General features: G+C 35.4%; 1 protein-coding gene across 1 annotated transcript; it reads right to left on the bottom strand.

The window, feature by feature from the left end:
* Positions 1–1,338: 1,338 nt before the first annotated feature.
* Positions 1,339–21,629, bottom strand: LOC113071035 (serine palmitoyltransferase 2-like). The gene is made up of 12 exons (XM_026244399.1): positions 21,364–21,629; positions 19,555–19,749; positions 18,608–18,762; positions 18,178–18,326; positions 16,449–16,573; positions 15,102–15,195; positions 14,199–14,304; positions 13,802–14,021; positions 13,185–13,311; positions 4,451–4,586; positions 3,192–3,321; positions 1,339–1,533 (listed from the first exon to the last, which is right to left on the bottom strand). Exons 1-12 carry the CDS (start codon positions 21,481–21,483, stop codon positions 1,435–1,437), a joined length of 1,656 nt encoding a protein of 551 aa, XP_026100184.1. The 5' UTR covers positions 21,484–21,629; the 3' UTR covers positions 1,339–1,434.
* Between the last annotated feature and the right edge of the window lie 3,302 nt (positions 21,630–24,931).

Raw genomic sequence — 24,931 nt, 5'->3', positions numbered from 1 at the left:
CAAACTTATTAGTTATCCATGCCATTGCACTCATACACTAATAAGTCACTATTAACATAGTTATCAGAGGTTGCAAGTCATAGAATAGATCATCCAAAAATTTTAACTTGCTAAAAATTTACTCCGCCTCAGCCACATTTCATGTCTTGTGGATCGAAAAGCTGTAATGTTTGTAATAAATTCAACAATATGATGTTTTTAACTTCAAATGAATGCTTCCAGCTAAAATATGCATCTTCTATCTATAGTACTGCTTTTGATAATTCAAAAATTTTGAAAAATATGCACAGATCAAGCCACCTTTAAGCAAATAAATAACATTATTATAGATGGACTCGTTTTTTTAGTTGGGAGTGATGGTTTAAAGTTAAAATGGCTTGATGGATTTTTTTTTAAATCACACCGCTTTTCACTTCTAAGAAATTAATTGTTGGACTGGAGTCATGAGGATTGCTGTGATGCTTTTATCAGCTGTTTGGACTCTCATTGTGACGGCACCCATTCACTGGAGAGGATCCATTAGTGAGCAGGTGATATGCTACATTTCACCAAATCGATTAAAAAACAAACAAACTCATCTACATCTTGAATTGCCTGTTGGCAAGTAAACTTTATGCAAATTTTCATTTTTGGATGAATGATTCAAGTTTTGGGATCGCACAACTTGCACTGCAGCTTTGGAGATACAGTAATGCATATAATCCAAGTTTCCTCAGGGGTGCAAATTTGATAAGTATGCATGTTTCTACTTAGACTTCCCTCAGACATAACCAACTTCACCCTCCACGATTTGTATCTCAATGAAAAAATAAACATCCTGGTAACAAGAAAAACCATAGCCAGATTGACGCAAGGCACCAGAGCAGGCCGCAAGTCAAAATCTGTGGAAACAACAACAACTAAAGAGCCAAGCTGTGGAGGTTTTCGACACCGTGAATGTAATGACAATGCCATAAGAACCTGTAATTCCTTTCATAGGTCAGGATCCTTCGAATTATGGGTTCGTTACCAGTCTGTTCTCACTTACTAGAGAGAGAGAAACAAAGTCTCAATGTTTTTTGTACACAAAAATGGTTTTGAAGGCTGCAGTGACATATGGCTTTAGCAAGTACACAAGCAGCTCAAAGCTTCCTGTGGCTGGCAGAGAAAAATCAAAATATTTATTTCCCTAAATGAATGCCACAACGAGTTAAAAACAGACCCCAGACCTCACGTCAAAACGAAACTGAGGTGACAAATGCAGTAGAGGAAACTGGGGAGTTTTTTTTTTTTTTTTCTAAAAGCATCAGTGTTTGGTCGTTCAGAGCTTCATGTATTAAAATAAAGATGATATACCTATAAGTTTAAAAAAAGATATATTTATTAAGTGGTTCACTGCTTCCTTTTGGAGAGCAGATGATGAGCAGTGCACATTTGGTTCAGATAGGAAGTATGTCACTCTTCATCAACGGTCCGGTCCAGCGAGGGAAGAACTTTGTGCCGCGAATACTTCAGCTGCAGCAGATCGCCTACTTCACTGATCACATCCAGCGCCTGAAAACAATCAACATGCTCCATTACTTTCATGGTTACACATGTAAGTCATAACATGCTAATGCTGAGAAGCAGCTGCCACTTACCATGCAGTACTGTCAAAGTTTGATATAATACAGTCATGGCAATGCTAGTTGAATTAATTATACTGCAACTGATTCCATGCAGACTTCTGGTTCAAGTTTCCATTAAATGCACAAAATGTCAGTTATTAAGGTAACTTGTTAATTTTTTCAAAGAAGTGTTAGGACTATATGCACTTGGCGGATCAATATATTCTATGTACACGATACATTCACAATTAATTGATCAACAGCGTCAAAAACTGCAATTAGATTTGGGTAAGTTCAATAAACTGATCTAAAACTTTTATTCAATGAATCATTTGAATTCATCATCCTTAAATGTTGACATCTGCCATATACTACAATGGTCAGCCAAAAAATATTAGAACAATACAGCTATTTTTCGTGCTATTAATCCATAAAACAATTGTGTTTTGATACTTAAAAGTCATTTAAATATTCATCTGTGTGTTCATTTGTTAAAAAAGTTTTTTTCTACTTTTACTTATTACTACATTTTACTATTTGCATAAAAATTTTAAATCAACTTGTCAAAAATGTCTGTTTGGTTTAAGTGATTCTAAATAAAAGTAAAATACATAAACTAAAATGCATTAAAATCAAATAATACAAGAACAAGTACATAAATCCATATGTATAAAAAAAGAAAAATTCACCGAAAGGTTATAAAGTACATTATGACAAAATTTTCCAGCCCCCAAATTTACGGAAAAATATATCAGAAGAACGCTGAATAAAAAAAGAAAAAGAAATTAGGACAAAAAATTAATAAAATAATAATAACCAAGACATATAATAAATAATCATCTAAAGGTAATAAAAATATATTGTGATATATATTTCCATTAAACTGTCCCGCTCTAAACCCTTTAAACTTTAGTTATGCGCTTTGAACAATCTTAGCCATTCAGCAATGGAAGAAATGCAAGAAAATATGTCAGAAGGACACTGAAAAATGTGTTGACGTGATAACTGGTCACATCAAAGTGCACAGTGTTTTTTTAAGCACGGGGAGGGGGGCTGAAGGCCGGTTGTGCCTTTTCATCATAGTTAAATCAAAGTGTCCTTGGGCAGGCAGATTAAGATGCTCTTTGATCTGCTGCCAGTGCAGACCCCTGTAGCAAGAGCTGCTTATGTAAACCCTCAGTCGGGACCTGCATTAATTTATAGCACAGGACAGTTTGAGGAGGAGCCTGGAATTCTTTAGACAAGTTATTTTTTCAAACATAAAAGTTGTATCAAGTTTAAGATACTATATTTCAGAAGACTGATGGACAGGGGTTTTGAACTTTGAAGTACAGAGACGACACACATTCCTGATCTAATTCCTGTTGAGAGACATCCTTCTTGAAATGTGAAGCACATTACAACTAATCTTACTCTATGGAGCTCTGTACGTCGACTTTAACATCAATATGTCATCAAAGCTCATGGTTTTTTCCATTAAGTCCACATATTCCATTGTAAACACTAAAATGTAAGGAATGAGAAACAAAGCCTAGTAAAAAGGGTACAGTGCTGCTGATCTAAATGACTGGATGTACTCGCTGTGGCGAGAAAACGAGTAGTTACCCTGTCCAGCATTTCCTTGGTGTGGGCCGCAGAGATACAGAAGCGGGCTCTGGACTCTATGATCGGCGTGGCTGGGAAGCCCACCACCACTACTCCAATATTTCTCTTCAACATCTCTCGACCAAACGCCCTGGAAACACAGCCACAGCCTCATCAATTTTCAAGAAATTCTTTCCAAACTAAGCTTTCCCTTATGCGCTTGTTTATGTGCTATTATGAGGCACTATTAAGAAACTATTATGAGTGTAATCCATTTGGATTTATTTGGACATTTATAGACTTATTAACCCTGTTAAACAAAATTTTTCTTCAAAAATATTACTTCACCTACAAATGGAAATTCAGTCATTATTTATTCACCCTCATGTCATTTTAAAAATAAAAATGTAAATCTTTTTGGTATTTTGAATTGTGTGTAATAAAATTAGATATAAATATTAGATTAAAAAAACTCAACTTTAAAAATAAAAATACAAATTAATTAGAGCTATGAGAATTTAAAAAATACAATAAAATGAGAAAAGCACAGAAAATACTAAAACTTAATGCTTTTTTTTTGCTAGAAATGTAAATCAGATACACTATTATACACATTATAACTGTGAGTTGTATTTCTTAAAATTTGTATAATGTGCATTCAAATTATAATGAAAACTGAAAGTATTAAAATATAAGTCAAAAAAATCAATAAATGCTAAAGTGTTTTTTAAATAATACAAAAATAACACTGGAACACAAAGGAAGAATGCTGAAGAGGAAGAATAAAGTACTAGCAAAATAGTGCAGACTTGTGCACTAAATTCCTTGTTTTTAGAAGTTTGAGGAACAGACATTAGTTCAACTCATTGACAAGTCAAATCATACATTTCAGTTGATTTTCAGAGCTGCACACTGCATTGCATGAATTCATTACTTAAACTTTGGCTTGTTCATCACACAAAGCTATCATGAGGGTTTGAAACATTTATATTGAAGCTGTACACACTTATTACAAACATTTATTATGATTTTATGAGCTTTTTAGAGCTTGACAGATGTCACTACGTAATATGTAATGCCATTTTAGGAAAACACTGAGTCAGAAATGAGTCATTTTGTGTTTCACTGAACAAAGTACCAGAACATGTATTTCTTTCTTTTTTTTCCAAGGGATTTTTGTATGAGGGATTTTTGTGTGAACTAATTCTTTAATTTTGATATTCATATTCATATGTATTAGTATATTGATAGATTGAAAAAAGAGAGAAAAGAAGACTAACCCGATTTTGGCGGGCATGTAGAGCATCATGGGTACCACAGGTGAGTCATTGTTGCCATAGATGATGAATCCCATCTCCCGCAGTCTCCTACGGAAATAGACTGTGTTTTCAGCCAACCGCTGGATACGTGAACGGCCTGAAACCAACAAACACACCCAAACCATTAAGCTGAGAAAAAAAAAAGAAAAAAAGAAGTGATTCTGTCATCTGGCACTGAGCATCTTTTTCCACAGCCTTTCATGCGATCAGACAATTAAAATTCACCAAGCCACAAAACTCATTACTTCAGATACTAGGAAAGTCGACCACCTGAGCTATAAACTTTATACTTAAGCTTGCACGATCGCTAGATCTGAAACGGTTCATGAAGAAATATGTAATGCATGCTGATTTTTGTATTTTTTTTTAACTGTGTGTTTATTGAACCTTTTTTTTTTTAACAAAACACTGTTACATAACTTTTACTTACAATTTTAATACATGTAAAAGTAAATGAATAAATAAATAAACACTAAGACAAACAAACTAACAAAAAAAAACACAATTTAAAATAAATACAAAAGATGTTTGCATCCAAAGTGCTTTTTTTTTTTATCACAGTTCAGATCCAAGCTTGACGTCTAATGGCAGAAAGATTTGAATCAGCTGGAAAAACAAAACCTTGGTGCTCCAGGTTACAGAAGCTTGCAACAATCCTCTGTGTGAGTGGTGCGGAAGAAGAATACAGTAATGAGAATTATATTGCAAACAACCTGCCAGCATGGTTCCAATAATCCTGACAAAAACAGGAAAATTAGGGACTTGATTTTTCAACGGCTCCCTCTGGAAGCAGGACGCATGTTCCCTGGGGGAGGATTGCTTAGCGGTCCACGTCAATGGAGCTCTTAAAACACTTAGTCCACCGCAGTGATCTGAGAGCCACGCTAGAGGTCTTACATTTCTGAAAGCCTCGGTTCTGCTTGTCAAACATTCCATGCATTCTAAACGCTTGAACAGAGGAATTTCCTGCTCTGTGACAACGTTTCACCTTGGTGTCATCCAGACACCAAAAATCTAGCAATCGTCATGCTTGCCGTGCATGCAGGGTGACACAACTACAAGGTCCCGAAGAGACGCTGCGCTGTTATGACTTAACATTTTGTCTGGCTTTTAGTGGTTTTGAAAAAAAAAAAGGGTCATAAAGAAGGGATCTCAAGGTTGAATAATTCAGCCTAGTCTATATAACGGAGCTATTGAGGTTCCAACTGATGAGCCCTTGCCAAAAGAGATTTGACCGGCTGTGAAACTGGACTCCTTCCTCAATCCCTCAATGTAAATTGGCCACTGACAGATAATGCAGGTTCGCCAAGTCATGACCGGGTGAGCCCAGCTGCTCTTTGGTAAGGAAATTAAACCTGGCCAAAGTGTAACGTTAAACATAATGGAAGCCCAGTTACGTGATCGGTGATTCCCATTGATTCCTTGCCCAAATAATGTAGTGTTACAAACTATGGCAGTGGTTCTCAAAAAGTTCAGATCAATCTTTTAGAACCACCTGGTTCATCATCTTCATCATTTATTCACCCTCATGTAATGTTAAACCTGGATGACATACTGTCTTTTGTGGAACACCAAATAAGACATTTTCGACAGTTTTTGTCCATACAATGTAAGTCATTCGGATCAAAAAAATCCATTGGAAAACAACAACTTTCATCACAAGAAAACACTGAGATACAAAAACATTTTATTTTGTGTTCCACGGAAGATTAATGTCATTAGTATTATATATTGGCATATATCAATCAATATACCTCCAGTTTGGATAAATCATGCAGCTGTGAAACTGAGAAATCAGTCAAACACTGCAATTGTACACATTGCAATTCAAGTTAAACAATAATGTTCAAGAAATTAAATCATTCCAATCAAAAGTTTGGGATCAGTAAGATTTTTTAAATACTATTTTAATACAGGAAGAAAAACATCAGTAGACATTTCTGACATTTGTCATTTTTTTATTAAATCAAAGAATCCTGTAAAAAAGTTTACAAAAAAAAAAAATATATATATATTGATAATATTAAGTAATCTTTCCTGAACATCAAATCTGCATATAAGAATGATTTCAGAAGGATCAAATGGCACTGAAGACTGGCTCAATGGCTGATGAAAATGAAGCTTTGCCATCACAGCAATAAATTTATATGTATTTATAAATTTGGTCAATGTTAAACTTTTTTGGGAGATAAACCTCTCAGTTTAGTGTAGTTTTTATTAAAATGTAAGTAAAAAAAAATACAATTTGATATTTAATATAAAACATGTTAAACAAAATGGATTCAAATTAAATGTATATTTTGTTACATAATAGTTCACATTCCAAAAGCAACTTCAAGAAGCTGAATCACTCAGGAAGACTTAAATCAAGGCTATTATGTTTAACAGCCCTTAAAACAGAGGAATCTGCAGAGATTCTAAAGAATACCTAAAGAGAATCGAACAGCTACAGTACGCACACAGCTCAGGTGAACAACTTTTCATATGAACATGAGCATCTGAAAGCAATAGCCATTAACGGAAGTGCAAGCTCCCCAACACTGGGCCATTGAGATGGCAAACAAGGGCCATAGGTCGAGCGCACAGAGGTGGAGCTCAAATCTCCAAAGTAAATCTTTCTGGGGTACCTTTTCAACAGCTAGTTCCATAACGCACGCCCCTGCTAACTTCTTCCAGACCCAAAGCTGGAGGATCTGGAGCAAGAGAGGCAGCGAAAGGGACCAAAAGAACTTCCAGATGTGGGGACTGTTTCCCTTTTTTGTAACGCCAGTTCCTCCTCACTTCCTTTTCATCTGAAGGGAGGAGATAAGTAAAAGCACCAGGAGTTAAGGGTGGCTGACGTGCCAAATGCCTTCTCGCCCCTTACGAGGACCTCTCTGGAGAAGGGCAACAGGAAGCAAAGCAGCTCCTTCCCGGCTCAAATCTGTGGTCTCAATCATTCACGGGCTGCAGTGGTGCTCACTAGCTAGCAGCTGTCCTGATGCTGAAGTCCAAATCAGCGGAAAGTGAACACGGGATTTTACACCCATTTACAGGTAGATTCATTTCAGTCATCCACATTCACTCTATTTGATCAGAAGCATCACTTTACCTGTGAATTCAAGAGACGTTTCACATTTACACTACCATTCAAAAGTATGGGGTCAGTTTTTTATTTTTTTTTATTTTTTTTTAAGAAATTTAAACTTTTATTTAGCAAGGATGCAAGATTAAAATAATTAAAGGCGACAGTAAAGACATTCATAATGTTACAGTATATTTATATTTCAAATAAATGCTGTTCTTTTCAACTTTCTATTCATTAAAGAATTCAGAAAAAAATAATAAGCAGCACAACGGTTTTTAACATTGATAACAATAAGAAACGTTCCTTGAGCACCAAACCAGCATATTAGAATCTTTTCTGAAGGCTCATGTGACACTGAACATTCAGCTAAAGTTAAAGTTAAGACTTTTAAAATAAAACAAAAAATAGCATGTTACAATATTACTGATTTTACCGTATTTTTGATCAAATAAATGCAGCCTTGGTGAGATTAAGACACTTAATTCATCATCATTAAAAAAATATAATATAATATAATATAATATAATATAATATAATATAATATAATATAATATAATATAATATAATATAATATAATATAATATAATATAAAGATCTTACAATAAAATATTTAACCGGCTGTATATCCTATTTAAAAACATAATCACTTGCTTTACATGCAGGATTTCAATTTCATGTAATTTATTTAAAAGCACATTTAAAGTCCAACAACAAATAGTTAACATTATTATACTACTTTTCTCCGTTGCGCTGTGTTTGACACATATACATGTATATATCACTCACTGTAAAAATTAGATACTCACATGAGTAAGTGTGAGTTATGTGCAGGGGGAAAAAAAACTCTCAAGCGCATTAAACACAAGCACCCAGCAGAACAACTATGATGAAACTGTTTATGAGCATCCTTGAAGCATTAAAAAAAATCTCTTTTGCTCTGTGACCATCCTGTAATTTCCACCATAGTAATAGTTTTTTTTCCCTAATGCAAAGTTAAAGTACTGACAGAGTTTCAATGGGCGCCATGCAAAGGAGACCAGTTTAGGCGCAATAGACTTTCATGCTGATAAAAACAAGGCTGTGAGGGAAGTTAGTTAGTGTATGTCTGTTGGTTTGAAATAGTTGCACAACAATGTAAAGTGTCAAAGAAACAGAAGCACACCACAACATCTAGAATAACACTCCATTAGCCTGCTCTAAGGGAGATGTGGGTAAACAATCATACACCTAAAACATGTATATCTGCTCTCTCTCTCACAGGGCAAGTCAACACCTCGAGACTAAGACGAATGCCCAGTGTTTGTCAAGTCTGCCTGTTTGTCCAGAGAAGTATCCAGGCTTAACTATGAGATCAGTTATGCTCATCACCACACACCACAGCAAGATAAAAATGGCAACTTGGGTCACCACTATAATTTACAAAGCAAAATCTTTCAAATTCACACATTTTTTTGAGCATTTTCCCCTGAGAATGAGCAAGGCCAGGAATATGTCTTATCTGCATTTTTGTGTTGGGAAGCCAGGAGTTTTGGATGGTTTGAAAGCCAGATCTGATTGAAAGAAAACTTTATTTCCCTTCAGGCCAAGGACAAGTCGGACTGTGAAATCACTAGACTGTGAAAGCATCTGCATCTGTATTCAGAAACAATAAATGAATTGGAAAATGTAGGGCAAACCACACAGATCTGGGAGGAAATAATTTAAATAAAAATAAAACCTTGGGTTTTTAATTGGCTTGTTTTCCAGTAAAAATGTCTAAAAATCCTTAAAAGAATATAATATTTTATGCACTGTTGCTTCAAGTAATTTTAAGAGTTGTTTTAATAGACTGCATTTTGAATATAATTTTTTTCGACAGAGTTTTTAGCTTGTTTTAAATTGTTTATACTTAAAGTGAAAAAGTTGCTTTTCACCTAAACTGATCTGGTTTCAAAGATTATTTAATATTGGAAAATATGGAATAACTAGAAAATATTTTTGCATTGCGCATGGACATCAAATGCAAACGAAGTGCTGGAGGCAATTTGTCCACACTGAAGTAACGTGTCAGATTAATACATTGCTGCAGGCTTCAAATCAAACATGTGGGTAAAATAGAGCAGATCAAGTGTAGAAGGACTGGGATGCAAAAGGCGAGAATGAAAGGACCAAAGAAAGCAGGGAGGAATAGATTTCAGTTCCCATGAGGATACGCAGGATGTCTCCCAGTTGACCTTTGCTTGATTAGTTTCTTTGTACATCAACCCCCCAACAAACCCACACAAACACGCTGATTGTTCGGGTCCACCTTTGTTCTCACTCTTAGATGCTCCAATATCAGTTAATCTACAATAAATGTCATCGGTTCATCAGTAACCCATTATTACTGCATGCACCTAAAAGCTCCAAATGCATTCACACAGCAATTCTCTGTAGTTCTAGATAAATAATTAATTTATTAAAGAGAGGGGTGTGCATATGAAGAATGTAATAACAATGACAGTTTTTTGGTACAAAGCAATAAGCAATCCCCCCTAAAAATCTAAAATTAGGCAAATGCAATAATGTAAAATAACATTATATGACCTTGTTCATATATATATATATATATATATATATATATATATATATATATATATATATATATATATATACACAGTGGAGATCACAATCCATAAAAAAAGAGATTTTTTCGGAAATTAATCTTCATCGTTAAAATTTGAAGGAATATTAGCAGTGGTACCCCTGTGCTACTGACATGCTTGACAAAATTTCAACAGCAATTGAACAAAAACCTTTATTTTGTGGAAAACACATTGGTCAAAATTAGAGAACAGTAACCACGTTAGCAGGAAAGAAGATTACAACTAAAATTTCGGAGGGTTACAGCTGTCAGAAATTAGTAGGAAGTGGAGAGGCCCTTGCTTTGAATGACTTCAGCTCATCTGCGGCCGCAGGACATCTTGGTCCACCCTTCTTCCACTTTCTTCTATAATTCGCTAACTGTAGTGAGTTTCTAAGCCATAAATTCGTCACTAAGGATTTTCAATCACGTTGAGATCAGGACTCTGGCCCGGCCATTTCATTATTTCAATGTTCTTAGCTTCAAGGAACTGCTTTACACATTTCGTAGTGTGACAGAGGGCATTGTCTTGCATGCTCACATGGAAGGAGGTTGCCGAAGGAGGTTCTGATAAACATTGGCATTCACCCTGCAACGTAGCTCTATAAGAGGCCCAACTCCTGCTGCACAAAACACCCCCAAAGCATGACACTTCCTCCTCCACCTTTCACTGACTTCTTTATGCACCTGGGCTTTAACTAAACTTGCTCTCATCACTAAAGTGATTAAACATCTCTTAAACGTGACAGATCCTTACCCTGTTCAGCGCTGAACTGGCGAGCAACTCCAGCTGCAGTTTTGAACCAATTCCCCATTGAGTGTCTTCTCATGCATTTGTCTTAAGTGGACGCCCAGCATTTTTGGGCGACTTGAATGAATTAGTGTCATTGTAAACCTGCAATATTCGAGAACTCACAGATTTGGGATGACCAACTTCTCTTGCAATGGCTGAAAGCATCATCTCTTTGGCCTTCATCTGGACCGTCTCCTGTCGCAGGGTTTCAGTCACCTTAGAGCGGCCCACCATCTTGCAATCTCAGTAAGAATTGGAGGAATGCTGCCAGTTAAATAGGTTTTTCTCATACAATTAAATAAGTTAGCACCAAGTGCCAGGTTAACACCAATAACTTTGAGGTATCTGCAAGTGTTCTCTAAGTATGATCAGATTTATTTCAAATATCTCTTTTAAGTTTGCTACACTGTGCTTCAGAATACAGTTAATTTCTGAAATATGCTTAAAAATGAATTAAAAAATGACCCTATACTCCTGTTAGGATACCTTAAAATAGTACTAAGCACAGTGACCTTGAATTTTAGGAAATTATAGGTTGCTCTCTAATCTCGATCTCCACTGCATGTATAATATATATATATTTTAGTGATTGTAACTTATATATATTATTTTCTAGTCTGTTGCTCCTCGGTTGGGGAGCGACTGAAATACACAAAAAAAAAAAAAAAAAAAAAAAAAAAAAAATCCGTTTGCATTTGTTCTTGAAAATAGAAAGAATTACATATATATATAAAAATAACTTTATTACTGCTGGATGAAAGCAGAACCATCTCATAGGTCAAGAGTTAAGAGCTTTTTTGCACCAATGTGGGATGCTGGTGAAAGTCATCAGCAAATCCATTAACAGGTGAAGGAGAAGAGAAAAGTCACTGGGAGACAGCAGAATGTTCTCAGGAGACATCTTTAAAGATGATGGAAACAATCTCAGACAAAAAGTCTTTGTAAGGAGATGAAAATAGCCTTTAGCCAAGCAAAGTAGTACTCATATCAGTCATATTGAGCACCTGGACCCGACAGACCGGTAGAGCCTGTTTGTTGTAGCTGCCAGCGTTGATTGAGTGGCAGGGGGGAAAACAGGCAGTTCTGTGGGTCTAACCGAAGGGCCAGATCACACTAGTTACGTAGGTAATTGTTAACACATTTCTGAGGTTTAAAACTTAAGCTAAATATTTTACCTGGACGGAGTCGGTGTACAGCTGTTCAACTAATCAGTCTCATTTCATGAGCGCTGGGAAATTGTATGAAGAAAAATCTTCCCCATCTCACTTCAAAGTGATCTTTGAGAAACACTTATTTCAATTTCTGGCCCAAGTTGATCCAGAGTACACAGAGCAAGCAAACATAAAGATTGTATTTGTGCAGTGAAATAAAACACCCAATAAAGCAAAGACAAGAACAACAGAGCTAACAAAGTAAAGGGACGCTTTTCAGTGAATGATGTGCAGATGAGAACAGGAACTACATGGAGAGGAAGACGTGACTGGTTACTGTACAACTGATTGGCATAAAAAAAACCATACACATTAGTGATGTTTTCTAAGCCTAACACCTTCATCTCGTGAAAACAGAACGGAGGACTCTTGGACTGTATTGACTTCGTAACACAACATTTGTTTGAAATGTTTAGCAGCTTGATCTGTATCTATGCCACATGAATTATTTGCTGTGATGTGCAAGTTCTAGCCAGCACTTTGGTAAAAAAAAACAAAAAGAAAAGAAAAAGACATAAAATTTCTGGCAGGTAAATAAATGTATAAATGTAATGTAAAGCAGCTTCAAAATGCTGAAGACATGCATGGTACATCCTTGCAAGCCGATTATCTACTTTTGGGTCAATCCTGCCACCTTGTGGTGCACTGAACAACACACAGTTGACATTTATTTGCCTGAAAATTAAAATGGTCTTTTTTGACTCACTCTCATGCCATTCCAAACCTATATGCCTGAATAATTAATGTCTTCCTCACACAAAGCTATTTTATGGCTTGAACACAAGCATTCTGGAAAACTTTTATGGTGCTTTTCAGCGCTTAAAAACTTCAGTCAAGATTCATTAGGAAAAAACAGCCAGTATATTATTCAGAGTTTCTTCTTTTGTGTTACATAGATGAAATAACATAATATGGTTTTGGAACAGTATGAGGGCAAGTATATGATACGAATATTTTTCTTTTTTTCTCAGATGAAATTGAAGCCCAGAAAAATCAAGTTGGTAAAATAAAGTAAAACTAACCTATTGTCGTTCCATCCTTCCCCATAATGCACTTCATACAAGTGATGATTTGCTCCACGACAGGAAGTGACATAGAGGTGGCGTAAATTGCACTGTGAGAATGAGTTCGCAGGTAGTCTATCAAATCCTAAAGCATAAAAAACAAGACATTTTATAATGACTAAAAATCTTGTAGGCCTTTGTATATCAGTTTTACTAATGACTATAAGGAAATTAGACACAAGTATACATTTTTTTAAGTAAAAAAAAAGAAAAGTACTTTACTCAGCAAGGATACATTAAATTGATCAAAAATGACAGTAAAGATTTCATAGATAATGTTTTTCGCTATTAATCAAAAATCCTGAAAAATAAATGTTAGGAATAAAGGAATGAATTCTAATTATATCAAATTAATATAAACATATGTTCAAATAGAAACAATTATTTTCAATTGTAATAAAATTAAAAAATAATAATAACATTATAATAATATTTAACAATAATATTACAATTTTTACTGTATTTTATTTTTATTTTTAATAAATACAGCCTTATTATTATTTTTTTTTTAAGAAAGTGTATACGGACTCCTATTGGTAAAAAAAGTATTGCAATTACAAATTGCCACTTCATACCTTCCTCCCTGCTATGTATCCACCAGCTGCACCGAAGCTCTTTGTGAAGGTGCCCATCATGACGTCTACATCTTTAGAGTCCAGTCCAAAATACTCCACCACCCCTCGACCGCAGGGTCCTAATGCCCCGATACTGTGAGCCTCGTCCAGGTAAAGGTAGGCCTTGTACTTCTTTTTCAGTGCTATAAGTTCTGGCAGCCGTATGATGGAGCCCTCCATACTGAGTAAAGAACAGGTTCGAGTACATTCAACTTTGGCCATTCATTTGCTGGTTAAACTGTCAAAAGTGCAGCAATGTACATGCAATAACATGTTTCACACCTGAGAAAGCCACTGCCATACAGATGCACATTTGCAATAATATGGGGAATCCAAGAAAGTGAGAGAGTTCAATCACCTGTAGATGCCCTCCACAAGAATGAGGATTTTCTTCCAGGTTAGACGTGTTCTAGGCTGGCCATGAACAATAGCTTCTCTGAGTAACTTCTCCAGGCTCTGCATATCTGCATTTAAGCAAATGAAATGTTTAACCCATGTTTAACCCAGAGTAAAATAACTACTTTTGACCAAAAGACTTCTTTTAATTTGTATAAGGCTTGTCTTTATAAAAATTAAATTGCATGATATTGGTGAAGTTATCTACTGATAAAGTGGCCATATGGAAATGATGTGGTATTCTGGAGTGATAGTGTAGTAAAATGTTGCCTGTGTCCTTGATCATAATTTAAGGAACCACAGATTCCACAATCCATTACAAAGTGTCAGTGCAAGAACTGCTTCAAACACTTCAGGAATAAGTTATCAGCGTGCTGTTAAAGTCTCCCAAAGCCTCTATAATCTGACTTTAAAGAGTTTCAAGGACCATTACCCATTCACAGTTTAAAAGCTCATGTATTAATCTCTGACAGTCGTCTGTCCAAATTGCCAATTTAAATGATTCATTTAGAATAACACAGCTGAAATGTGAAGGAGAGCTGACCTTTCCAGTGATAAAATTTGTATTCATAGTGTCTGACTGGACATTAACCAAAATGGCATTCAGAAACAAGCCTTAAAAACAACCCACAGACTACAAAAAAGTAAACCTAAAGACCTCAGCTTCAAGATTTGGACATTGGCTCAAGGTCTGTCAAGCTTCCCCTCGAGCAGTTGCAGCGTCATGGGTCATGCTTTGTGTGCACTGGAGCTGCACCAATAGTTTATTCTTTACCTTGTGCTGTTAACAGCTGTGAACACGGACTCAGGGCATAGAGATATGGTGATGATAAGATAAGAGAAGTGCCTGTCAGTGCAAACTCACTATTGTGTTTAAAAACCCAGATGGTGGAGCCGGACAGCCTTGCTCCGAGTACCAGAGAGGCATGGTTCAACTCGTCACTTAGAATCAAACATCCCTGCAAACAAGAAAAACTGTGTCAGGTCACTGTAAGAAAATGCATTTATTTGATCAAAAATTCTTAATTGTAATATCAAATATTATGATTGTTTTAATCATTTTAATCATTTTCAGCATCATTACTGCAGTCTTCAGTGTCACATGATCTTTCAGAAATCATTCTAATGTGTTGATTTGGTGCTCAAATGACATTTCTTGTTATTATCACAGTTGAAAACAGTAGTGATGCTTAAAAGTTTTGTGGAACAAAAAGAACAGGATTTGTTTGAAATTGAAACAGAAAATGTAATGCAACCTTGCTGAATACAAGTACTTTCTTAGTGACTCCCCTATGTGAATGTTAGGGCATGTTAAAAATGATACGTTTTTTTTTTACCTCTTAAGTGTCACCGGAACAAAGGTGGGCCCACGGCCATTACATAATTCATTGGCTTTTTACTCTATCAAATATTTAAGCAATCACCCTAAGTTAGATATCATTTGAAAGCATAAAACCTCGAAATTCCTCCTGTGAAAACCATTTAGAAATTTGACAATGCATTACCATGGAAATGGTACTTTAAAATCTTTTTGTGGTCTCCTCCCCCTAAGTGGGCAGTTTAAAGTGTCATATTACAAAATGCATTACGTTATTTTACAATCAAAACATTTTTTACATACATATCATAGGTTAGGATTTAATTAGCTTTTGAAATGATGAGCTTTTTTGCTGCTTCTTTTGTCTCTGTTGTTTCTGCGCTTGGCAATAATATGCATCCTTCAATGTCAGTTTCGACCATGTAAATCTGGAATGTCATGCATTTTATTGCTAAACCACTAGAGTTTCTCTTGGCCTGCAACAGGAAGTAAGTTTGGGAAATCTCTGTGGTGCACTTGCTGCTAAACGCATGTTTCCTGTGGTGATTTTCTGCCTTATCAAGTACATTCCATTGTGTTAGCCACACAAACTGTTTGAGTTGGAACCGGTGGTCTATCAATACCATTACATTAATCTCCTCCCTCTGCACTGGTGATAAAATGTGGCATATCCACCCAGTGTACTTAAACCAACAAAGGAAAACATTCACACAACAGGAACTTAAGTATCATTTAAACAAGCACCGACAGGTCAAGGTGGGATCCGCCTGTGCTGACACTCCTATGAATTTTAGGAGTTGCCTGGGTGGATCATCACAGCAAGAGATAGGGATAGAGGAGCTGGCAAAGCAGGAGAAAGATAGTGAGGAATCCAAATGGTCTAGCACTTAAAACCTTGCCAGCTAACGCAGGAATGTTCATGGAGTTAGTTGCAAACCCCATGCCGAAAGCCATAGCCGACTCCACTCCCAGGAATGATGCCACCAGTTTCTCCAACTCTTCATGCCTGTCGAGGTTGCCTAAGCAAATCACACAAATAAATCAGCTAACGCAAGCAAACACTCACTTACTGTAAACAGTAACTAGAGAACCATCACCTGTGTATATTTCGAAAACAAAGTTCCAACATAAGTCCATATAATAACTAGATTAAAAGACGGCATCAATCAATCGGCATCATTTTTTTTTTCTAAATGCACATTATTGATCATTTGGTGAATAATTCACAAATCTTTACAAATCCTGATCAAAATGTCATAACTGAACCAACCGGTAAAAAACAACAGACGTATGGCAAACTTCTCCATTCATTTAGTCTACTTAAACCCTGCCCCTTTCTTATAAATCATCAGGAAGCCCGCATTCAACTCTGCCTCCATCTAATCAACAACCAAAAGACAGAACCAAGTCTCCAGCCCTAAGTTTTCTTATTTTCCGATAATCCGTTATACTTGATTGTAGGTCGCAATACAAGAGAAAAGAACAGTTTCATTGCAAAACGTTTTACATTGACCAGAACAAAATATGCCACCAATGTTGGAGACAGCCTGATAGCTTTCCCAGTATTTTTATAATATTATCTACAACTTCGAGTTATTTAATTAGCATGTTTAGCTTTAGCTGTTGTAAAACTCTGTCAGAAAAGTTTGAAATGTTGAAATTCATCCATTAACACTGCTGCTAAAGCCATATATAGATGTCTTCATTTGAGGGCCGGATTATCAAATTGAAAATTTGAAGGGGGCCAAATGGGTGGGGGGGCCTTTACAATTAGAAATTAAATTGAAATGTATATTCAGCAGTAAAATTAACTAATATTACCAACATTAATATCTATAAAAGGTTAACATTATTATTATTATTTACTATTTAAGAACACGTTTTTCTGTAATTAATCATGGTTAAAAACTTTAATTTATTTATATTGTCATAATTTCACAATGGACCTCCAAATTAATTTAGAAACTACATAAAGATGCTATAATGTAAATATGTGTTTAATGGCAGCTTTTCACTAAAAGCCTATTTTTAATAAAGGTCAGTATCATTGATACTGCTACTGATGTCTCTATTAAATGCATTTTTTCTCTAAATTTTAGATATTAATTAAAGCCAGTCAACATTACAGTATTACTGAAAGCTATTATTTAAAAAATTTTATAGGCTCTGAAATATATAAAAACTTTAAATTGAAATTAACTTAAAAACAATCTTCACATACTATCATCTGTATAGTCATCTTAATCTTTGTTCAAGTTACAAAAGTTAATAAGCGTCTAGAGTAGTCGAACGCTAACCCTAACTTCTAAAAAACGCATCTCTAGATCTTGCATTACTTTTTTTCATTTCACTACTCTGCATGTCACATTTTCAAACAAAAACACTTTCTTTGGGACTTTTCCTCTAATTTCCCAGTGTGTTCTGGGTGGATTTTAGGTGGTTGCTTACAATGTCAAAAAAATTAAAAGAACACATTTCCTTAGTATTCTCCACAATCTGAGCTAACAATAATGTCAATAGCACAAATGCTAAATAAAATGACTTGCATGCCTATGTTTAATGCTTAAATGTGCCATATGTCCCAATATTTCCCAAAAAGCAACAGTAACCAATAAGCACTCACCCATTTCCTGTCTGGTGCTGGCCATGCCCACCCCAAATTTCACTGTCACCTCTCCAGCAGCTGTGGCAGAGGCACCTGTGTTCTCTGCAAAACCCAGATAATTATACGAGCCAAGGTTTATCACATCCTTCACCACTCGCCCAGTGTACCTGAAAGAGCACAATACATTTACTTAAAATTTATTTTGAGCCAAAACTAACCCTTGACTGGATTTTAAGTCTAATGCAACCTCAGTCACCTCATGTTACACATCAGGTTATAATAAGCAAGTCCTTTCAATAGCAGCCTTACTTTTGAAAGCTTATTGCACATTGGCTTGAAAGTGACCTTGATATTATAATCATTATATTAAAGCAGCTCTCTCTGGGAGGTAAAACAGACAAAAGACGTGGTGTTGTTTTCCTGTTCAGGTCCAAGATGGCCTACTTACTCAAAGGTCCAATTGTAATCATTGGAACTGCGCTCAATGAGGTCAAACGTGGCCCCAGGAGCACTGCAAATGGGTCTGTTCCAGCTGTCCCGAATCCTCATGTATAAATTCCTTGTGTAGAAATCCTCAAAATCTTGATAAAGTGGAACAAAGTCCTGGAAAAAAATATATATAGAAAGGAAAAACAAGGACAGAATTTACATACTTGATGCTTTTTGTTCATTGCCTGAAAACAGCTCCTTAAATTTGGGTGAGTAAATCGTCTTGGATCCAATATTTTAGGAAGAACAACACCCATAAAAGGTGCATAGCAAAACAAAGCGCAACCTTTCAGTGCCCTAAAGTACTTTACAATAACGGTAAACGGCACAATATCCTTCCTCTGACAAAATAACCTCTTCCTCTCAAACTTACCAAAATGCTTCACACAGCTTCATTATTTGAAGGAGTCACACCCTCTTTTCAGGCATATGAGTTTTAATCATTTAAAAATAGCTTAAAGGGCTTCTAATTTTTGTAATTTAATCTTTAAAAATGTTCCTTATAACATGAAACTGCAAGGAAAGTTTACAATAAACCATATATATATATATATATATATATATATATATATATATATATATATATATATATATATATATATATATGTGTCCATCTTTACATTTACATTTTGTACCATTCAAAGGTTTGGGGTCAGTATGATTTTTCTGTGTTTGAAAGAAGTCTCTAATGCTAACCAAGGCTGCATTAATTTAATACACAAAAACACACAAAAGTAATATTGTATAATATTATTAAACATTTTCTATTGGAATATATTTAAAAATGTATTTCTTTTCTGCTGACTAAAAATATTAATGTCTTTCCAATAAAAAAAAAAAACAAATTCTATGAACAGTAGTGTATATATTTGCTTTTTCCCGCCATGCACACGTGACATTGTTTACCTTCTGCTCCTCCCTTTCTCTGGCTATGTGGCATTTTTCTATTTTCCACTCCCTCATGAAATCCCGCAGATATCCGAAGATGGTGAGGATGCCGTAGCCCATATACGTGAGCACGGCGACCAGCATGGGAGTTTCCTCAAAGGACTCGATGAACGGCCTGCTGTAAAGCTCTCCATTGCATGCAGCATGGTAAACCTGTAAAGCAAAACCCAGTTAAACACTGTAGTCATGGTACCATCACATTGTGGTTACTGATTACAAGATGTGTAAAACGCCTGTGCAAAGGAAACATTTGCAGAAACATCAGATTCCTTGTGGTTATTTTTACAGTTTAGCACAGAAACCATGACAAACTTTTGAAAGCTTTATTCACAGATACTTTGCAAAAGTAAGATTAACTTAAATAGAGAAATTTGGCCTCTCATTGTCAAAAACTCATGGTCACTAAAGAATCACGCACAAGTTTTGGACCAAACAGACAAAGTAGTTCATTCAACACCCTGTGATTTGAAGGCACATGTGACTACTCATGCTCCGCTAACAAATACCACGGAGTCTAGCAACACTGACAGTAAACGTTAGCTGCCACCAGCTCCAAGACAGCAGCACAACTTTGCATTCAGTTGCAAGGCTGAAAGCGCCTTACGGGAAAAGTCTTTTGAAAAATGCACGATAACACACTTGCAAAACTTAGATAATATACCTTTGAAAGCTGTTGCTGAACATTACAATGGAGAGTCGATCAGAAGAAGTTGAAAGAGCTGATATGACTTTACAAGACAGTTTAGTTGCATAAACAAAGGAGCTGTGACATTAACAAAGCATGGAATATCTTGGACTAGATGAAGCGGACCGTTCTCCCACTCAAAACACTTATGTACAGGAGGCACATGACAGAAAATTCCTAGAGGTTTAACTTGAATCATGAGTTGCTCACAATCACCCGCACAAGACAATAGTATGAGATCAAGTTTCATGACTTGCCTTCCTCAGTTCATTTAGCGATTTAGCTATTAGATCCACTGATCCACTTGTAGATGTTTTATTATCTACAAGCTTAAAGGAAATAAAATATAGATGTTAATATTAATAATATTTACATATGAATATCTTAATATATGTCAAATCCATAATATATTTAATACACAGACCAGTCAAATAAAAAAAAAGTAAAATTTTATTACCTATATAGGGCTTTTTTGATCAATCTATAGATCTTTTTCTATAACTTTAAATAAAATATACTAATATACATTTCCATTTACTAATATTATTTTTAGTGATATAAATGAAAATATTCACATAAACTACATACAGATTATAATTGTAAATGATACTGTTTATTACTAAAACTACTGCCGTGTTTTATACAGCACAAGAAATATAAAGTTAGATCTTGACTAGCCGTTTTCAATGCATTTGACTTGCACGAATGCATAAGCAGCATGAGGTTGCACATTAACTTTCTGGTTCAGCAGTTTATCCAGACGAGTTTTTACTTAATTTCACATTAGCCACATCATCGTATTTTTGATACTGCTACGGCCAGGGCTCATAAAACAATATTATCAGGAGAAAGTCTACATCTCATCTGGCTGTCAAACTTTACTTTTCCACACGTGACCATGCATAAACCGTGAAACTGAATGTGATGCACTAACTGAGCACAATCCTGGCACACAAAGTCTTGAGAACAGAAGCAGTGTGTTGCCATGCATCATAATTTTCATCGTACAACTAATTGCACAAGCAGATATCAACTATCAGCCATGCATGCCTCAAAGATCTCAATGCATTATGTGGCCTCACCTCCTCCTGCTTTTGACACTGATGATGGTGATGATGGTTCTTCACCATGCCATTTCTTCCTGCTTTCACACCATTCGCTGCATGACAATCCTCATTTTTATTCCCCGCGCTCTCAGTCATACTTATTTAAGACTAAACACATGCAGGCAAATGAATGAAGACAGAGAAATGAAAAAGAGTCGGTGTTCAGGGCGACGCGCGTCACCGTTACCCCGAAACACACAAGAGAGAAACCTGAAATTCCAGCCTCCGCATACCGGAAGTCGACGCCCCGTTAGTCGCGCCCACCAATCAGAACGCAGATATTAGTTATTGGGCGTGGTTTGTGTAGCAAAGGCGTGCCCCCCTGTGCGCTTCTGCCGCTAGCAGAAATAAACTCTGGTAACCTCTTTCTGTTTCACCTGTCTGGCCTTGCATAACTCGAATATTTGTCGGATGCTCGCAGTTGCAAATGATATGACAGATCAAATTTAAAATGTTAACAAACTTAGATATTATATTTGTGCATATTTTCAAATATACTTACAAATATTCCATGCATGAGCTCAATTCGGATGAAAAACAGTAAGTTAATAGTTATTAAATTAGCCAATAGCTTTTAAACTGATTTGAAATTTTTAAACGTCATTAAAACATTTATTTAAATGTAGTATTATTTAATATTTTATGTAATTTACTAAAAACTACAATTATTATAATATAAAGAAGTGTATTATTATTTAGGGGCTGGGTCTAGTTGTCACTCAAGTAAATATTTCTCAGGGTAGGTTCATTTTACAAAGTAAATTTTTGTGTTTACATCCATTGAAATCTGGGATCAGTGTTTTTTAAGCATCATTTAACATTTTTAGCATCATTACGTTTAAATCTTTATTTTGTTTATCATGGGATACAAAAACAATATATATATATATATATATATATATATATATGTATATATATATATATATATATATATATATATGGGGTAAATATTCACAAAAAAATTGAACCTGCCATTATTAAAGTTGTTTTTGATGTTGTTGTTTATTAATAGCAAAATGGAAAAAAAAATTATCATGTTGTCATTTTTAACCAATAAATCATGTTGTCATTTTTAACCAATAAATACTACAAAATGATATCGATTGATTCATTTTCAAACATAGTACAACATATAAAACCACTATTAGAGAAGTTTGTTAGTGGACTTTTACATCTTTAACCATCCACTAGAACATAGTTCAAACAAATGAATGGTGCAAAAAAAAAAAAAAAAAAAAAAAATAATAATAATAATAATAATAATAATATTTCACTTTCACTTCCACACTTTCATTGCATTTACATTTATAACAATAAGCAGATGGTTTTATCCAAAGCATATTGAGAAAATACATGACTCCACTAGGGTGGGCCAGTTGGTGTCTCTCTTACAACACCGGTCTTGCAGTTTGTCTGCAGGAACTGTGAGGATTTTGTCCCAATCAGCGCATTGCTCATCAGACTACACCCTGTGTCTTCTGCAGAGAGAAAAGCTTGTGAACGCCCTCTCCAAACCACACTTAAGACCGAAACCATTCTTTAATAACCAAGAAGGCCCTTCCCTTTGTTTTCCACACAATGACATCAGTGTCGCTTTGAACCTGTTTGAGAACAATCTGGAAATAAATAAACATATAAATGAATGAATAAAAACACGATCTCTTGCTGCACAAGCAAGATAAGGTTGTATTGTTTCCACTCATTAAAAATAGCTTCCATTTTCTGTTCAAAACAAGACTTTAAAAAGACATTAGCCCCCTGCGTGAGTGTGATACTTGGGCTATATTATGAAGAGTGAAATATCATGGAAAATATGAGTGCCCAAGTTCAGTAAAGCCTCAGGGATAGTCTAACTGGATCATGCACTGGAGTCATTACTCTGCGATAAAACATCTGTGAGGTTCAGTGAACAACAGGCTGTAATCACCATTGACACTGAGCAGGACGCCGTGCCTCAAATATTCACATTACTGGTTAACAGATTCTCTTTCTCAAATTATTACTTCTGGTATTAAACAAACCTGAATTAGATACTTAATAACAGGCACTTTAGTAAAAAGTATATATTATATGAGGTTATGTGATCTGTTATATAAAGTTTAATGATCAACACACACACACACACACATATGTATTTCTGTTTATTAGTTTCTATTATATGGAGCTTAATGGTCAGTTTCTAAAACTATATATATATATATACCATATTAAATATATAACCATATTTACTATGGTTATAATAATTATGACTTTTCTTTGAAATTGCAATATTATTTCTACTTACTGCAACTGCAATTGTAACAGAACATCTCAAAATGTGATTTAATATCTCAAACCTGTGACCTTATTTTTCTTAAATGTGACATTCTATATAAATAATTGCAATTCTCTTGTAATGTTAATCAGTATATCACAAAGCAGTGTTAAATGTGAAGAAAAATGTCACTTTATTAAAAAAAAAAAAATGCTATTTTAACCCAATATACGATGTGACATTAATTATCTAAAAATGCAACTTTATTTCTAAAAATTGGGATTTTATTTGTAATTGTTTTCAAAGAATCTTAAGAAAAGGAGAAAGAAAAAGAAAGAACAATTTTGCAATAAAAATGATTTAGGGAAATAAGATGCAGTGCATAGAGAGGATTTTTGTTTTTTGTTACCCAGAAGACATTCTGCAAATCAATTTTATCCAAATACTCTCTTATGTTCTTCTATTTCGGCATACATGCTATCTTGACTCTTCCCTTCCAGGCAGACTAGGATTTTTAAAGCCCCACCAAGATATCTTTGCCAGAAACATTATTCAAAAGCCCTTTATCTCTTCTCTCCCTTCTTTTCCACAGAAGCCGCTCTGTGTTTAATTCAGAAAAATAAGAAACAATAAAGGAAAGAACTGTAGGAAAGCAGGTGCCCCAAGCTTTTAAGAGCTCTAAACACTCACCCCCCCCCCCACTTCATCTTCTTGCTGCATTGACTTTTCACAAACCGATAACCGATCCTAGACTGTGGTTTATATAACCGTTTGGGTAGAATGTCACTCAAGGAGATTGGTGTCAGCGCTGATAACGTACCAAAGTGATCGGAGACCGAGATCTTGCCTCCTAATTATGGAGCCTCTTGCCCAACGTGCATCTGGAAGGGAGTGATAAGAGGAATGTAGCTGATGGGAATAAAGCGTTCTGAGGAAGGGGGTTGCAGAGGCAGGCAGGGGTACCACAGTGTTCTGCTATCCCTCTCTCTCTCTGCCTGTAAGATTCAGTGTTTGCTACTGGCTCCAAATGCACCGGAGTTGGAAAGTGAATAGGAGAGAGTAAACCAAAGAAGGGGAGAGAGGGATACTGAGTAAAGGTAGCCATTTTTTTAAGCCACGTCACAATGCAGATGACAATATCAAAACCGTGTTTTGACTGAAACTAGCCTTCACACGTTTATATGAACAACTTCAGGTTTACTTGTCATTGCGCATAATAAATCATCAATCTAGTTGTGGCGTCATACATAGTGGTGTCTACTGAGGGTACATCTGACGTAACAAACAGAG

This window comes from Carassius auratus, unplaced genomic scaffold (genome assembly GCF_003368295.1).
Source record: "Carassius auratus strain Wakin unplaced genomic scaffold, ASM336829v1 scaf_tig00005790, whole genome shotgun sequence".
Taxonomy (NCBI): domain Eukaryota; kingdom Metazoa; phylum Chordata; class Actinopteri; order Cypriniformes; family Cyprinidae; genus Carassius; species Carassius auratus.
This window is presented reverse-complemented; position numbering and strand designations above follow the sequence as displayed.

What these genes read in the sequence shown, in the direction of transcription:
- LOC113071035 (XM_026244399.1), bottom strand. Translation starts at nt 21,483, where the DNA reads ATGACTGAGAGCGCGGGGAATAAAAATGAGGATTGTCATGCAGCGAAT. An exon ending in CTGGGTTTTTAAACACAATA is followed by an intron (nt 14,305 to 15,101) that starts GTGAGTTTGCAC and finishes GCTTAAATGCAG; the next exon opens with ATATGCAGAGCCTGGAGAAG. An exon ending in GATACATAGCAGGGAGGAAG is followed by an intron (nt 13,312 to 13,801) that starts GTATGAAGTGGC and finishes TTTATGCTTTAG; the next exon opens with GATTTGATAGACTACCTGCG.